Raw genomic sequence first — 16841 nt, 5'->3', positions numbered from 1 at the left:
TTTAGATAAGTGGAAGAAGCAGAAATGATCTGCAGGCCAACAGAACCAAGGGAGGAAGTGCAGTGGTGTTTCACATCCACATTTAGGCATTCCGTGCATCCCGCTGAGCCGGTCAGAAGATATATCCTTAAAAAGAGATGCTCAGCAGAATTGCCGTGGCTGACTACCATATCTAAGGCGTTCAAGTGATCCTCTGAAAGCCTATGAAGTGCACTCAACTACAGGAATAAACACAACTAATTTCTTCATTTCAGAGTAAAACATATCAAAGCCCATTCTGAACTCAAGCCCACTTCATAATGAGCCTCTCTGAAGTTTGTTCCCAATTTCTTGCTAAACCAAATCAAGCCAACTGGAACAAACCATAATCCAAGCAGAATTCAATGAACTGCGCCCATTAAGACAGCTATTAATGCTTGTTCTCAGGGCTTAAACCAGGAGATTTAAGGTGGAAAAGAGATTATCCCACATCTGCCTCCAAGACCTCCCTTTGCTGGCATCCAACTGCCTCTCAGACAGACAGATGCCAGAAGGGATGGATTTGAGACACTGACCCAGTATCTCATATTCTACACGCCAAGCTTTTTACCTACTGACTGCATCTGTATCACTTCCAGTTCTTGATTATGTTGAAATTTAAGTCTCAGAAACCTTGGGCCCTGCTGGTGTGGGCTGGCCAAGCAGCCCCCAGTGCAGATAGACCTCCACAGCTCCATCCTCCCTCCTGCTTAGGCCAGGAGGTTTTCAGACACAAAGCACTGTCTGGGGCCAAAACCTGATTACTGCTGCACCCTAGCAATCATAATGATAATAGGAAAGGTAATTACACCCAGAAATACGTTGAGCAGCTCAGTCACGTGAAAGACAAGTGCTTAGGTGCACATCTGCATGCCAATATCTGCACGTAGTTTCTCACGCTGCTTAAAATAATAGCTGAATTTACAACATTGGAAACAGGAGCCTGATGGCCTTGTCCTCTTTAGGCTTTTCAACACCATTACAAGATGAGGCACAAACACTGGCAACATTCCTTGCGACACCCATCTGCATGCTTCACCCACGTTTATTAAACTGCTGTCAGAAGACAGCTGGGCCCTGGGCTCACTGGATACATCAGCTGTTAGAACAGGCTGGGAGATTGGGGTTTTCTGGAGGGGGTGAGGGGACACACCACCAACCCAATTCCTCTGGCCCAGAATCAATTCAAGATGCCTTGAATTGAGCAGAAGTAGAGAGGAGAAGAGCCAGCCCATGGATGTGCACCACTGGAGGAGGAGGGCTGCAAACAAACCATTTCTTTTCACCCTTTTGGATATCTGAGCATGACAACTCAGACCAACTCATTAGGCACATTCAATAGAAGTAAGGAAAATGTCTCCTTGTAGCTATGAGTGCGTGTGCATTGCCTGACCGTACTTCAAACCCCCTGAAGGCCTCAGCTTGGCTCTCTCACTCAGCAAGTCTGAGTTTTCACCTGTCCAAGGGAAGAACAGCCACAGAAACAGGGCAACAGATGTACTTACACCAATCTGCCACATGAAGCAGTGCCATGAGTGGACTTGAATTCCCAATTCAGGAAAAAAGAAAGGCAGGAAAAATTTTGTGCACTGATAGTAACAGAGCGATTCTTTTTCTCTCTCTTTCTTTTTCCCCATTTATTTATTTATTATTTTAATTTCTTGCCCATTAGCCTGGAGTTTCCATGCGTGCCAATGAGGGCTCTTCTCTGACCCTAGAAACTTTACCATAGAGGGCAACAATATTCCCCTTGCACAGCGAGCGCTCAGTGGGAAAGAGCAAACCTCACCAACACAGGCACTCGTGGGCAGCAGCCAGCCAGGCTGGAAAGCACACACAGCCTGTCAGTAGGCATTTATGCAGCCAGTTGAGATGCACGAACAATTCATATAAGGCAACACCAAAAATAAAGCTAATTACTTTAGGCTTGTGATAAGAGAGATCCCTTTTCTACAGGCAACTTTGCAAGGTCACCTCCTCTTGCTTTATTCTCCCTCTTTTTTGAGCAAATGACACTGAACTGATTTCGAAGCTTTATCTAATTCCACCTCATGGCAGGGAGGGGTGAAGACCTCAAAAAACAAAACCAAAAAAATACATGGAGATGAAGAGAAAGCCAGGCTGGTAGAAGAGTGAGGGCAATATTTACAAAAAGAAAAAAAGAGATTTTCTTACAGTCAAAACATAACCACAATCACAGTGTTTAAGGTCACTTCCTCTCTCCATAGAGCTGGGAGCAATGCTGTCAACCAGCCCTGTGCTGGTAGTCTCAGCTCACTCTGAATACAGAGAGAGGCACAGAATCAGAGTAACATTTACCCTCTGGGGCTGGGGGGATGGAGCACACAGCTTCCAGTTGGTTCCAAAGGTCCTTTGGGAAAGATGGGGTCTCTGCTTTATTAGTGCTGACATTCAGCTCTCAGAGTAACAGGCTGATACCTTCTTAGTTTAATCACAGAATCATTTGGGTTGGAAAAGATCTTCAAGATCACTGAGTCCAACCACCTAATGCTAACCGAGGCTACCAGTAAATCGCGTCCCTCAGTACCACATCCACATGTCTTGCAAATACATCCAAGGATGGCAAATCCACTGCTTCCTTGGGCAGACCATTACAATGCCTAACCATCCTTTCTGAGAAGAAATTCTTCCTGATATCCAATCTGAATGGTGTATCTCAAGTCCATTTCCTCACATCCTATCACTTGTCACCTGAGAAAAAGAGACCAACCCTCAACTCACTGCAGTCTCCTTTCAGGTACTTGTAGAAACCCATGAGGTCTCTCCATCCGCCTCCTCCTCTCCAGACTGAACAGCCCCAGCTCCCTCAGCTGCTCCTCACATGTCCTTTGCTTGTTCCTCCACCAGTTTCATTGCTCTTCCCCAAATGTGTTCCATCAGATCAAACATTCCTGTAGTGATGGGCTCAAAGCTGAACACAGAACTCGAGGTGTGGCCTCGCCAGCACTGAGTACAGAGGGACGGCCACCTCTCTAGCCCTGCTGGACACACTATTTCTAACATAGGCCAGGATGCTGTTGGCCTTCTTGGTCATTTGGTTCATGTTCAGCTCTGTCCACCTCGAGGTCCATTTCTGCAAGCCAGAAATCCTTTCAAATCCTTCCCCAGTCTCTTCAAGAGATCTCCAGGCAATGATTTCTGTGCCTCCATCTTTGCCCAGCTCCCCATGCAGAGTTACCACTGAGGACCCATCCCATCCAAGGCTCAGTGGCATACAGGAGTGGCATATGTGCTGACAGAGCAGCTCCCTTCTAACACATACCATTGCCTGGGCTCAGCTGCAGGAACATCCTCAGCTCAGCCAAGAGCAGAGGGCCTCGGGCTCTAGGCTGTTAGCTCCTGAACTTGCTAAAATGCTGACCTAGTCAAGGAGAAATTAAATAATCCATTGTGTTAAGTCTTCTGAGAGGAGAGTCTGCCCTGTACAGAAATGTGAATTGTGTACAGACACATGAATCGTCTTAGCATACATAAGGCAGTCCCAAAGTGAAGCTCCGGCCCCTCTAAAATAAAAGTCAAACCCTCCCTGTCTAAATGTGGGTCTGAACCTCACCCTTACAACTGGTCCACCTCATCTCTTTGGACAAATCACTCTGAGATGGCTATTATTACACATAAAACTGGATATTTACTTCATTTTCAAGGTTGATTCATTGCACAACCCATTGAGGTCTTTAAGGTTAAGATATCATGACTTTTCTCTTACAAATTCATCCTGAGACAACGGCACGGATCTGCACTGTCTGACTGCCATTGAATTTATCACACGTTACGCTGGGATTGTATGGCATGGTTGCATGCAATCACAATGTCGAGGAACTGATGAAATGACAGTGAAGTCTTGGGCAGACTCAGGAAAACCTGGGACCTGGGTAGTGGAAAAGACCTTGGTGTTGTTTTTTTTTTAATGCTAATTTAATAAATAACACTGAACCATACATAGAGTCAGACGATAAAAGAAGCAAACAGATGCTTGGTGCAATATTCTGTATCAAATAGAAAATCTCTTTCTCATTGGTCACAGTAAGCACAGGTACTTATCTCCATGAAATTCACAGGCTGATATCCTGCCATCCACTCTTAGAGATGCTCATGTACTTATGAGTGCATCTCCAGCAGACTTTCACTGAGCTGATCAGGTGAGGCAGGATTAGAGGAGGAAATTAAAGGTTACTGCCATTTTCTTCTCTACAACTTGCTTCCTGAGTTGAAATTACAGACTCTGTATCTAAACCATGAAGACACAATCGATACCATGCCCATGTTTGGTAACATTTAAAAGGTATGGCAGGACTGGAAACATGCACTCAGACACGCACACAAATCTTTCAGCTGTTTCAATTATGGTCACGATAAAAATCAGCTTCCATCTCTGCAGGGAGCCTCCCCAGGTCAGGGTTGATCACTGAATGTTCCACACAGTTTTTGTATTTGGAAAGAAATATTTCTGGACACACAGGCTTATGGTGGGGCTGCACAGGATACACTGCACTTTGGAGATGCACACAAAAACCTTTCCTAATATATTTACACATCTGGTCTCAGGGATGCAAAACTGTCTGATGGGCAGTCAGCACCATCAGATGTCTCAGCCCATTGTTTTACATCTATCTCAGGGTCTTGTAAGATATTCCTATAATCAACCCTCTGCCAGCAAAGCGATTGGATTTTAACAAAAAAAAAAGAAAAAAGACTTTGAAAGGACTGTGCTATTATAATATTAACCACCATCCCAATCCTGTGCAAACCCACAAGATCAGGCAGAAAGCAACACGAGATCTCTGGTGTGCTATCCAGGAATCTTCCCGGAGTATCCAATAATTATTTAGATTTATTAGCTATTCCTTCTGCCAGTCTCAGTGGTGAATTTCTGAGGTCACAAAAGCAGCAGGTCTCCCAACAATCTCCTGCCCATGACAGCAGAAGGACCCACGTCCCTGTTTATAATAACCTGCCTTGCTGAGAGAGAAGTGACATTTCGTGCTGTCATGCCATAGATATTGCGATGTCAGAGTGCTCAACAAGTGTTGAGTTATTGAGTAAACAATGAAGTACCGGCCCGTACCTCCAGACAGATGATCCAGGTTTCCCTTTAGTTCCTCCTTTTCATATGGGAGAGAAAAAGCAACAGTTTGTCATCAGCTGAGTGCCAAGACAGTGCTCCAGCCAACAAGCAGGAGCATGGGAAGCAGCAGCAGCATGTGGGCTTGCTGTGCCCCTCTGAACCAAGCTGCTGCCCTTACTGCAAAGCTTCACACCATCTCTGCATCAGCACATCCACAGCACTCACAACCACCAGCAGGGCCGTGTCCTGAAAGACAGCAGCAGTTTTCCTCCCCCAGATCCATCGTATTGTACCAAATCACTGCCAATCCTGTCTGAAAGAGGGGATGCTTCCTAGGAGTAGAGGCATACGTAACACCTCCAACGTACCATATGGGTGCCTCTCTCTTAGATTTGCTCTCTTGACCCCTATTTCAGCAGCCTGCTCCCCACCTCCTCAGAGCCTCAGAATGCAGCTCATTTCAGAAGGGTCCACAAGGACACGAGAAACAAAGACTTCTGCTTGCATCAGATTCTCCACTTCAGTGACATCAAAGTTAGGAAATCCAAACCAAGTGATAGCAAACTGAGGCAGAATGGAAACGAGCACAAAATTGTCTTGGAGAATCAGTTGATTTTCCCTGTCGAAGCATTGCTGCTAATAAAGTAACACAATTGCAGCTTTAACTCTCCTGGATTGACAACAGAATTGAATCTCACTTTCAACTTGTCATAAGATTTTTAATTCAAGAAGCAGCACTTCCTTGACACCACTGCAACTGTTATATTTTTCCAGCTTTTCTGATGCAGGGATTTTAATCTTTTTAGCCACGAATTGACTTCTCTGTATTAGCACTCATGGAAAAATCAACTATTGCTAGCCATGCAAGCTGCCAAGTTCCTGAGACCAGATGGAACGAATCCTAGAGCTTTGAAGGAGATCATTGACAATCAGAGAGAATACACTAAACACAAGTGATGTTTCAAGAATGCTGGACAAAGATTGATTGCAACACTGAAAAATTACAGAAGACTAAACAAGGAAATAGAAACACTATTTATCTCTAGCATCTGCATCACGTAGAACAATGGAAGCTGCTCATTCTGCTAGTATAAGGCTACAAAATAATGCAACCCACATGTGCTCCTCCCATCACCCCGAGAAGGGGGATTCCATGCCCTCTTCTGACATGGAGGCCAACCCCATCCCCTGTGCAAGCTCAAACCGGTTCTAAGTTATTTGCTAAATGCAAAGCAAGACCTAAGGGGAAAGGCAAAAGGAGACATTTTATAACTCATCTGTATGTCTCAGCAGCATTATCTGCCATACAGCACAACTCTAACAAGGTGTGTTGGAGCAGCCAAAGTGATGCCAAGTCAAAAGAGTGGGGAAAAAGACCATCTATGGAGCTTTGAGCATGTTTCTACCATTATCATGGAGTGATGGGTGGCACCACTACACTCACCTCCTCTAATTTCCTCTGTCATTTTTTGTGGTTTGTGTTTGGATGTTCAAGAAGGGTACAGTTGGATACTGAACCCGAGTTCGTGACAGTCAGTGAAACTCTACCCTGTCTTTTAAGCAGATTAGGATCTACACACAGACCTTTAACCTGCTGTTATCGTGTTAGCTTTCACAGCTCCTTCCCAAAGGGATAAAACGACCCCAACTAATTAGACTCCAGCTCTCCTTGTCTGCCCCACATTACCATAGGGCTCCTTTTCACCTCCTTCAAATGTAAACATAATTTAGGCCTAACAACTAGTACAAGGGTGCTAAAGAGCTCTCTGATGCCGCAATTCACTCATCTTGAAACCGACAATTTCCTGACAATCAACTGCACCAGCCAAGACCTCAACGAAGAACCACCTCCTTCTGATCTCTTTCAACCTGCCTCTTATCAGAGCTTCCTCTGATGACCCCAGATTCTCATGTCAGGAAGCGATGGCCAACCCCCACCCTCCCTCCATCCCAATTGATTTGGCAGATGTCTGTCATGCCTCCTTCACCATCATCTACTCACCCTCTGTAGCTCCTTTAATTCACCCAGGGGCCACTCTGCACCTCCGAATTGCCTCAAAGCCCTTCTCAAAGCTTTCGCAATGTTTGAAGTCGAGAGCTGCACACTGTGCTCAACACGTGAGTCAATTAAGGATTTCTGTTTTGTCATACCAATACTGCCTGTTCCATTCTTGGGACTTTTCTTAAGATTTCAGTGTTTTTTTCTTTTGAGCAGCATGCCTGTGTTTTGATGGAGATATCCATTACAGCCCCAAGACCGCACCTGTGTGCAGGAAGCAGCTCCAAGTTCACCTTTTTATTTAAGGCATCAGGGCTGTTTCAGGGCAGAATCCACAGCCCTCAGAAGCAACACAGACATACCCACAGTGGCACAGGCTTGCCACCATAATGAATTTAGATCCAGACATTTCCACTCTGATCTCTCCTCTGTTTCGCACTCAGTTTTTGCAGCTACCTCACACCACAACAAAACATCATTTTAACATCCCCAGCCTTGATTCCTACACAACCAGTATCTTCAAATTTGCTAAAAGCACACATAAATATTTAATAGGGCAGGCAATGCTGCTTTCCCATCCAACTGCAAACAAAATTATTTTTTCTCCCAAACAAATCCAATAACTTGATTATCTGATCTGGTCCGCTCTTATCCTTCTACTTTACAATTTTCAAATATTTGCAGTTGTAAGTCTTTCAAAGTTTTAATTTACTTAAAATGATAAGCGCCTTGTTAATCTTTTATCAGTTTTATTACAAACTGTAAACAAAACCCGGTTCTTAAATAATTAAAGGGCAGAACAAGTCCTCAGGCAAATGAAGTCTAGGAAAGCAAAAAATAAAATCAGAGCACGCCGTTCAATTTGTTTCTTCTCATCTAAAGGGCTGGTGAAATTGGCTTCAAAACAGAAAATCATTCTAGATGAGCAGATTGTGTGCGATATCCCCCCAGCCTCCTCTTCTACCTGTCCTGAATATTAATCTCATTGCTGAGCTCAGCACTAGAGCATCCCACAGGCACACAGGTCAGAGGATGTGTCCAGAGCAGCCCCTCAGCATCTCTGTGTGTGCGCCCAGCCACAGCTTCAGCACATCATCACCATGGCCTAGCTCAGATGCACACAGTCTCACACCATTAGGAGCTGCTCTAAAAGAGGCGTCTTGAGAAGCAGAAGTTGAGAAAAGGGCTGAAACCACGGCAAAAGGCCTCGGATGCAAGAAAACATGTTTTGACCCCCGGCCTGCAGCGAAGCGTGCAGCTGGCTTTGAATGCAGGGCCTCCAGCAGGAGCCCACAACCCACCCAGCTGGGTCAACCACAACCCCCAGGGTTACACTCACACACAGCCACAAAGCTCGCCTCTGAGATTTGGACTGAAAAGTGTTATTCAGTGTAATTATTACTGTTATTGCAAGCTAGCCTATCATCTAGCAACTCTTCAATCAATACAGCAGCGTGGAGAACAGTGCTCACTGACAGCAAGCACCCTGCAATCGCTTTGGAAGCGTTGATACAAGGTTTCTAGCTTTCTAATGCATTTAAAATCATATTTCCTTTCTGTTACAAAAGAAACCATTTCTAATGAAGCTCTCCAAAGCGTTGCAGTCTGGAGAAAACCTGAGCCACTATGAGAGCAAGTCTGTGTAAATTCCAATTACCTTTTGAAGGCTACACTGCCATGCACACAAAAATGAATTCAAATGCGCTACACACACTTAAAAATGTGTAATGGATGCATTGCTAGCCTATTACATGCAGTTCATTGTGCAAAGATTTCTGGTTGTATGTTCTGTGCAGCGGGCTGTAAAAGTTGCTTAACTGAAGAAAACACATTTGATTAAAAATTTACATCAGAAGAATGTAACAGGTTGTTTTTTTTTTCCTTGCTATTTTACCTGCCACCGACTATTCCCATCAGCGTGTGCAGTTCCCCTTACTCTCACAAATACACAAACAGGAATAGAGACAAAATATTGAGGTCTAGATCTCAAAACCACATTAAAGACAAAGCTGCCCAGGATGTGGCTCCAGCTGGAACCAAAGAAAACACCACGCTTCCACTTACAGATGGGAGGATCCTGAACTGACACCAGGATGCTTCAACAGCTTCTGCTCCAGTGACCCCAATTTGTGAGAAACACCACGGGGAAAACTGGTGGCACTGGGACTTTGCAATGCGCGCCTTGCCTGGCATCTGCCCAGGTCAAGCAGCCCTCCAGTTGTTCTCCTGTGTAGGATGCAACAACTGCCCTGGATTCGAGGAAGAAAAAGCCCTTAAATCTCTTCCATTTTGCCAGAAGAAGCAAATGAAGCTTGAGATACATCGATGCTTCTGAGCCTCCCCTTCAAAACAATTTGGGTTAGCGATAAGCACTTAGAGCAAAAAGCAAAATACGGCTGCTCAGGAGGATCTGACACCCTTCTTGAAATGCCTCCATCTGAAAACAAACAAAAGCTCTCTCAAGGACTGCCCAGCTACCAAGGAATGATAGAAATGGAGAACCCTCCACTTAAACTCAGTAAACAACACTTTGCCCAACGGTACTCAGCACTGCTCTCCAACCACTCAGAAATCGGAGCTGACATTCTGACAGTGGGGATCAGCTGGAGAACACAGCACAGAGTGCACAGAGTGAGCAGCTCGCAGCCTGCTCTGCTTGGGTGGCTCTAGGACCCACCGCTCACACTGCTGTAACCACAGGCACAGCTCACCCAGCACGCAGGCTGGGCCAAAGGCAGCACGGGCTGCTGAAGCACGAGGGCAGATGTGTACTAACCTGCATTTACAGGTAAGGTAAGTTAGTGCATCTGTCTTCCTGAGCTGTTTTGATTAGGCCCATTATGTGTACGCAAGCACAGAAGACAAATTTCACTCTTCTCCCCAAGATGCTGGTAGTCACAGCTGCAAGGTGATTTAGGAAAAAGAAAATCAAACCATGTAAAATTCACAGGCAGGAAAGGAAAAAAAATGGACTGTTAAGAGTGATAAACAGACTGAACTGGGTTGCTGCAAGGCAATTTGGAACGAGAACCCTCTGGTGATCCCCTCCATCAGTTTAAGGAGTAACATCTGATTTCACACCTGCAGAAATCCATCAACAAAGCAGTAAGGAAAAGCAGTAGAAAAAAAAAGAAGAAAAAAGAACTATTAAATAAAATCAGCACAATGAGCTCCAGCAGCACTTCTGGAGAAACAACACTTGGGTTCCCACCTCCCCAAACCAAGGACAGTCTGAGCACTGTGAGAATCATAAATGGCCTGGGTTGCAAAGGAGCACAGTGCTCATCCAGTTCCAACCCCCTGCTGTGTGCAGGTCACCAACCAGCAGCCCAGGCTGACCAGAGCCACATCCAGCCTGGCCTTGAATGGCTGCAGGGATGGGGCATCCACAGCCTCCTTGGGCAACCTGTGAACAGTGAAAGGATCAGCTCCCCAGCAAAGTGCAGCCATCCCATGAGCAGGGAGCAGGCTGGTGGGCTCCCTGCTCTCCTCTGGTGCCTTTTTCTTTGTGCCTTTGGGATCAGCCAAATGGCCATCACAGGTACGCGTCGCTGGAAGAGTTCATCCTTCCAGCAAAAACACCATTCTGCGACCAGAGAGATTTACAATCCCAGCATTCCACCTGTGCATCACATGAACACTGTGTATATTTCAAAATCCAGCCCAAATGAAACCAAGGACTCTCTGATAATTTGTTCCCTGAAACAAGGGGAAGAAACAGCCCCAGTGCAAGGAACACTGCGGGGGAAGATTTCATGCCACACAGCAGATAAATAACCACATCTTTGTGAAACCATTCTTCTAAAAGGAAAGTAACAGAGCAAAGTCAGAGAAGAAATTAAAAGCTAATTTCCCTAAAAACACAGCCAACACGCACGTGGGCACAGCACCCCTTACAAGATGCATCGCTTGCTGCCTGTCCAGAAAGATGCTTCCTGCCCCCATCCCCCCATAGAGCCACACATGAAATGTAAGGCACATCTGCTGTGCTACACACTGCTCAACACTGCACCACTGAATTACTGGGTGTAGACCTCATCACCCTCTTAAAAAGTAATTTGGAATTGGGGCTTTGATTTAGATTGGCTTCATCCTTTACTTTCCAAGTGCAACCGGTAATAATGCAGTCTGTGAGTTTAACGTTTGAAACAGGGGTTCCATTTACCTCTTTGTACTTACTGGAGGAAAATGACTGTAATTGAAATCTTTCTGCAGGAAATGAAGCCCTTCAAACATTCAAAGTGGTTGCTGGTCCTTAAGGCTTTTTATTTTAGCTGTCAAAACTGTAAACTGCCTTTCAGAGTAGCAGGAGCCTTATATTAGAGGAAGGAAGGTAAGTACCCTGCATCTAAGATCTGGGTGTTTCAGTCCCTTTTTCCATCCAGGAACATCCTCAGGCAGCACTGGGAACACAACAATTAGCCTCCACTTTAGTACAGTTACATCTATCAAATGAAGTCCTAATGGAGCAAAGCCTTTTCAAGGGCAAGCCAAACCTTTCAGGCCCTCCAGCACCATCCATGAACTCCTTCAGCCTCGAGCAGCAGCACACAGAGCCAGGCTGCCCACTCATGCTGCCTCTATACACTTCTCCCACACTTTCTAGAAGAATTCCATGCATCTCCAAGAGCTTGCCTTTGTTTTTGTTTCCTTCCCCTCAAATCAGACTGATTTCCTCCTGTCAGCGTTATTATTCCTACAGAACTGCTGAATTTTAATTAGTGTAAATGAATATGGGCATTATGTAAAAAAGGCTTGAGTTCAAATGACCTTGTCTTAATCCTTTGACAGAGTAAACACAAAAACTTTGTGGTTTTTTCTCCTTCCAGGAGGCTCCCTTGCCATTTATATAATAGAATGTTTGCAATTAACTTGATAATGAGCTCAAGATGAGGTTGTGTGGGTTTCTACTTTAGTTTTAATATCCAATTATTTTAATTGCGATGAAAAATACAGCAATGGTTGTATAGCACCTGTCTGACACGACATGGAGTAACCACTGGGATGACCTGAGCTAACAAACAGCCCAAGCACACTGTTTTATCCAATATCTACCTGTCGTGTGCAGCAGGAGTACATAACTGCCTGCAAAGTCAGTTCTGTCACGTATTCAAATAGATGTGTCTCATCACCTTCCAACACCAAGATCTTCCAAAAGAGATCAAACTAAAAAAACGAAAATCTGGAATGACCGGAGGCAAGGATGTCAACTTCAGCTCAGGCAGCTAATAAAAACATCAATGAACTCATTTACGAGAGAATTAAGGAGGAGGAGTGGTGTAACTGGGGTGGCACACATAAAGCAGCTCCTGATCCAACTGAGATACTGCAGAGGGCAGAGATCCAACCCTTCCAGGACCCAACAGACCTACCTTGAGCTGGGATCACACAGCGCTTCCCAGTGAGCCAACAAATCCATGCTGTTTTTGCATGCTGCCGGGGGAGGCATCACCTTATTTCTACCCACTCCCAACTGTGTATTTCCAAGCACACCACGCCGATCTCACGGGGAACACAACCAGCCCCAGAACAGGAATACAGCCCATTCCCACAGTTGCACCAGTTCCTGGATGCGTTCCTAATGCATGGCAGTGAGTGAGAACATTTGCTCAGAAGACAGCAGTTCTGTTAGCTTAGAATGGCAGATTCTAAACCCAGCCACACTGCTGTAAAGAGCTGCTTCAACACTTAATTTCCAAGATTTTCCTCATTCAGTTTATGTAAAACCAATGTCTAAAACACTGGTAGAGCCACAAAATGATTTGACCTGGTTTTCAACTTAGTTATTTTTGGTTACACCACCACAGCAGCGCTCGTGTGCCCACGATGTCCATCAGTTTCACAAAGTCAGCACCACTTCCCACCCACATCACAGCAGCATGACTTTCCATGTCAACCAAACCTGAAGCTGATGAGGAACAAAGCCCAGTATACAATGCAGCAGCAACACGGGCACAACACGCCGCGTGTTTGGGTTGTATGCCTTTGCCTCACAGCTAAGATGTGAACTCCTCAAGCACCTTCTTCCATTAGGGAAGGCTTATTCCATGGAAAGGACCTCAGTGTCTCGCTATAAGGGTAAGCATTATGGTTTGGGTGTTGTGTTTTTTTCCCCCAAGAGATGAACGGATGCGGCTGCTTCCCTGGTGAACCAGAAGAAAATCCCATCGGGCACAGCTAACTGTGAAGAACACCAACCAAACGGGTTTCCTGGATGTCACCCACATTCCAATTTCCCAGGTTGTAATCCTCAAAACACCGTTCTGTGAGGGAACTGCTCTGACAGGTTATGTAACACACAGCAGCCCTGGGACTGAAAGCAGCACCGTTATCAGCTCAGGTCGGTGAGCCGAGGGCTCTGTGGCTGAATCACAAGGGTTATTACAAAATAATTAACATACACAGATAAATGACAAACGTAATAACATCCCTCCAAGTAACCAGCCTCACCCACTGGTGGATAACTAGTGATTTCATTAGATTATTTCCAGGAAGAGTTGCATAGAATACGCAGAGTCAATCTGCTTTGGTTATAGGTGCTTATAGGTATGAGCTGCCTTTAAATAATGTAGAATTAGTGCTGCTGAGATAAAGTACAACTGCCTTATAAAGTAGACTTCGCAGTCCAATTGCCTCAGTAAGAAGGCCAGAACAAATGAAAACAGAATAGTTAAACCTGAGACTTTGTTAAATGGGCTATTTGCAGCCAGGGATAAATGATAGCACAATCTTGTTAGGTGAAATATATATATATGTGCTTTCACTGCATGCAGTATAACTTGAGGCACAGAGATGAGAAATAAATCAGTCTGAGACTATTTTCCAGAATAGAAAATTTCAGGCTAACAGCACATACATTCATTTTTCCCCATTTTAAGACAGCAAGCTGCAGCCTGCTCGAGGACAGCTGGGCAGCGACGCTCCTTAGCATCTTCCCCAAAAGCACATCTTGCTCCCTTCCCCATTGCACTGCAGTAAAAGGACGCCGTGAAGCGAACATCCCACCGGCTCGTGCCGTGCCCGGCAGCAGGACCCGCCCTAGGGGCTGGCAGGCAGCCTGCGGGGATCGATGCTCCGCGGACGGCCGCGCTGCAGCGCCGGCTCAAGGAGCTCCGCAGCCGCGCTCGCCCCATCCCGTGCACCGCGCGCGTGGCTGGAGCGCATTGCTGCGGGCGCTGAGCAGCGCTGCCAGCCCACAGCGAACCGCGCAGCCAGCAGCCTCACAAAGCACTGCGCTCCTTGTGGATCAATGCAACTTTTTTTTTTTCCCCCCCTCCTTACCCGGTAATTATGGGCAATTAAATATTTAGCTTGTCACTGAGAAAATATAAAAGAGAACCGACTGCCCGGCAGAAGCAGGTCACATCTCAGCACCGGCTCTAGAGAACAAGAAATATTTCTTCTTCTCAAGCTCCACGCGCACGAAAAGCAAATACATCCCCACTGCTGCTTTGTTTTAAAAAATAAAAATAGAAGAGTGCCACAAGCACCAGATCTGAGCGCTGATCCCCGCACGGGAAGCCGTGCCCGGCGCTCTCCCCGAGCCCCAGAAATGCCAATTCACAGCGGGAAAGTTCTCAGTCTCGCTCAGGGCAGGATGGAACAGCAGCCCTCCGGGAGCCAACGCGCCGCTTACCTTCTCCGCATACTTGAACTTGACGTAGAACCAACTGGACTTGATCATCGTCTCACCTCCCGCCCTCGTTAGAAGAACAAAAAGCACCCAAGCGTATCCCGCTGCTCCAAGAGCGACTCGCAGGCACCGCTTCCAACCTTTTCACGGGGGCACAGCGGCGGATACGAAGGGGAGGAAGAAGAAAAGGACGGGAGCAGCCGCGACGCCTCGTTCCGCTGCCCAGCCCAGCCGTGCCCCGCCGGCGCCGCGCGATCCCGCTCGTGCCGCACCAGAACCCGCAACGCCTGCGCTGCGCCCCGCCGCCGGCTTGGCTGCCTGACAAGAGAATTCCTCAAATGGACTTCAGCTGCCTTCATCACAAATGGCACATGTCAGTAAAGCCAGGAGGCTGGCTCCGGAGCTGGCAGCCTCCCAGGACCGTGACCTCCCCCAGTGGGATGAATAATGAATTCCAGCACTTCCCTCCAGACACGGATTAACACCTGGCTAAACATTATTCTGACAATGAGCTCCCCCCGCATCGCCGCGTTAACCCCTCGTTCTCCCGGCCGATGGAAGCTGCCCTCTCCCCACCACAGAAAGATTACAGCACTATATATAGTTTAGATACAAATAAAGCCTCTTAAGCATAAAGCAAATATCTCCTTTCCCATTCTGCAGCTGCAGTAACGCCGCCGTGTAACCAGAGCAGGGGATGGGGACTCAGTCCTGCTCCCCCCTCTCCCAGCCCTCCCCGTGCCCTCTTCTGAGCTCCGGTGTTGTTCAGGCTCGTGCTTTAGAACAGGACCTGCAAAACCTCTTGAACAAAAAGCTACCGTCACAAAAACGAATGCCTGAAAAAGCTGGGAAGGCGTCTAGCAGATATTTTTGCCTGATCAGAAGGTTCCTTGTCTCCAGTTTAATTAGACACATCGATCTGGTGGATGCTGCTCAATGCAGATCTCCAAGCAGAGCACTGAATATCACATTGCAAAGCACAGGACAAATATCATCAGTCTGCTGTACTTGCACTGCATGCAGAGTGCTGCACTGGGGCAGAGCACTCTGGGTGCTATTTGGGCTATCCTACGCCCAAATACTTGGAGACTCATAAGCAAACAGTGTAAGAAACCTCACATCCCACAGCATCCCACCCAGTAACACACAGCCAAATTCATCACATGAACAGCTGAACTGCTTTGTTCCCCATATAGGGAAGCAACAACCATCTCCACAGCTCCTTTTCATCATTCCCCATACCTTTTCTACATCTACTCCATCTTCATCCTAGACCAGGACAGAATAAATACACATACCACTGAGATACCACTGACTTACCACCTCCTGGTACATACACAGATATACACTGGATCAGACAGACTCTGACATCTAGTTTATCAACACTACTCACCTAGAAAGTACTATCAACACTGATAGCACACCGTGTGAGAGCTGGGAGAGGCTGGCTGCTGCCTCACTTGCCAACAGAGGGCTTTGGAACTTCTCATAAACTGAGATTTACACAGATAGATCTCTGCCTTTCCCTGTGGTGCCTCTGTAAAAGGGTGGTAAAATGCCCCACATCACCTCCTGCAAGGAAATTGGTGTCTGGGAAGGTCTCCGACAGGGAACACTTTAAAAGCAAGTCAAAATACTGGTACCTTCTATTTTCTGCACTTAAAAAAAGCTCAATTTCCCCTTGCTGCGGGCCCACAAAGTGTCCTGCTGTCACTGCAGCCCCTGCAGCAGGATGCACTGCCTGCAAGCTCTGAGCAGGATTTATTGTGGATGCCAAACGTGAGCCAAGAGCTCGGCTCATCCTCCAGCTGCCTGTGCTCTTGTACCCAATTACAGGGAGTCTGCTTGCTGCCTGACCTACGAGTTCCCAGGAGGACCCTGGGGCAATGGAACAGGGCGCAGCCACCAGAGAAGCGAGCCCTGACAGTGAGCACCAAGCACAAACAGCTGTGCCTCAAAGCAATTACCGGGCCCTGGATGTTTTCCACTGGTTCATTAGCATCTGGCAGGACCTAAAGTCTCAGGGTCACAAAACACAGAGCTATTATTTTATCTCAGGAAAACGCACAATGATGTCCCTTGAGAGATGTCCTTTTGTAAGCAGA

At 46.5% G+C, this 16841-nt stretch overlaps 1 protein-coding gene across 6 annotated transcripts in view; it reads right to left on the bottom strand.

The window, feature by feature from the left end:
• Positions 1-16841, bottom strand: part of AUTS2 (activator of transcription and developmental regulator AUTS2) — a 663330-nt gene that overhangs the window by 459410 nt on the left and 187079 nt on the right. The window contains exon 1 of one of the 6 annotated variants that reach the window (XM_048967073.1): positions 14740-15006. The exons of the other annotated variants lie outside the window; for them this stretch is intronic. Within the exon in view, the coding sequence (XP_048823030.1) occupies positions 14740-14787 (48 nt within the window). The 5' untranslated portion in view covers positions 14788-15006. Of the gene's footprint in view, positions 1-14739; positions 15007-16841 lie in introns of those variants that run through there. 6 annotated transcript variants of the gene reach the window in all.

This window comes from Lagopus muta, chromosome 20, assembly GCF_023343835.1.
Source record: "Lagopus muta isolate bLagMut1 chromosome 20, bLagMut1 primary, whole genome shotgun sequence".
In the NCBI taxonomy this organism is placed as follows: Eukaryota; Metazoa; Chordata; class Aves; order Galliformes; family Phasianidae; genus Lagopus; species Lagopus muta.
This window is presented reverse-complemented; position numbering and strand designations above follow the sequence as displayed.